This window comes from Charadrius vociferus, unplaced genomic scaffold, assembly GCF_000708025.1.
Source record: "Charadrius vociferus isolate BGI_N301 unplaced genomic scaffold, ASM70802v2 scaffold477, whole genome shotgun sequence".
NCBI lineage: Eukaryota > Metazoa > Chordata > Aves > Charadriiformes > Charadriidae > Charadrius > Charadrius vociferus.
In genome coordinates, this window is record NW_009649449.1 from 5,143,045 (window position 1) to 5,144,276 (window position 1,232).

General features: G+C 58.0%; 1 protein-coding gene across 1 annotated transcript in view; it reads left to right on the forward strand.

Annotated features, from left to right (window-relative positions):
* The window catches only part of ARHGEF16 (Rho guanine nucleotide exchange factor (GEF) 16), a 9,828-nt gene that overhangs the window by 7,725 nt on the left and 871 nt on the right, over positions 1 to 1,232 (forward strand). The window contains exons 12-13 of the mRNA XM_009889681.1: positions 259 to 531; positions 933 to 1,006. Of these exons, the coding sequence (XP_009887983.1) occupies positions 259 to 531; positions 933 to 1,006 (347 nt within the window). The remainder of the gene's footprint in view (positions 1 to 258; positions 532 to 932; positions 1,007 to 1,232) is intronic.

A 1,232-nucleotide genomic window follows, 5' to 3' on the forward strand; every position in this document is an offset into this window, starting at 1 on the left:
TTAAAATCTCAGTTTCCCAAGCGGCACGTAGCCCAAACAATTCTCAAGATTCCCCTGTTTGGACCTTTATTGAGGTGTCCTGTGTTGGCCAGAAGGGAAGCGCCCAGCTCCACAGCCCTTGGCCTCGCTCCTCTTTGTGGGTGGTTGGCAAGTCCGCAGCGCCCTGTCCCACCCCCTTGGGCATCAGCTCGTGTCCTCACCGTGATGGTCACCTCGGTGGTGCCCACTCAACTCCACCTCCGGGAAGCGGCTCGGTCCCCGCCGGCAGCATCCGCTCTGCGGCTGCGCGTGGCTGAGGTGCCAATCCCGTCTTTGCCGCAGCGAGGAGAGCTACACTGTCATGAACTACGCCACGCTGGACCAGGTCACGGTGGAGAAGATCGAGAACATGGACCCGCCTTCCCCTCCTCCTGCCAAGACAGGCAGCGGTGGCACGGCTCGTGGCGTGGGCGGTGGGCACCTGCTCCGGGTGGTGATGGAGAAGGACAGTGAGGGTCGGCGGGAGGAGATTGTGCTGTCGGCAGAGACGCTGTGAGTGGCTCACTGGGATTTCACAGGGTGTGCGTTCTTGCTTGCGGGATATACTGGGGTGCTGGAAATCCCCTTGAGGCGTCTGTGAAGCATCCTTTCCCTCCCTGCTCCTCCTCCCAGGAAGGGGCACCTACATGGGCTTCTCCCCTTGCTGTTTCCTCCTCTCTTTTAGGTTTCCCGTATAATTCCCATATAATGCTTCCCCTGTGCAAATTAAGTGAAGCGGATGGGTGATGTGTACTGCTTGTGAAGTATCTTTACATGGAATGCTCTGATCAAATACTTGTCCAGTCCGACTTCCCTTGACAGCCCTCATCCTGCTGGGGGTTTCCCAGCTGCTGCCAGCAACAGGGATGCTGTCCCTAAGGCTTTCTTTGTAACACGGGCTCTCCCTCTGCCAGGAGTGACCGTGCCCGCTGGATTGCTGCGCTGATGCACCGAGAAAAGGGAAAAACGGACACCACTCCTAAAGGAGGTACGGGGATGGTGGAGGTCAGCCCTGGCCGTGCGGGGATTAGCTGTCGCGCTGGAGCCTGGGCGGTTGCAGGCACGGGTTTTTACCCTGTTCTTACCCGTGCCTGCTGGAGAAGGCTGAGGACGTGTGTCGATGGGTACCACACCTCGCTCCTTAGGAGTTGCCTCCCATTAAGTTATCGGTCACAATAAATCCTCAATACATTCCCTAGGAGGCACAGTGAAAT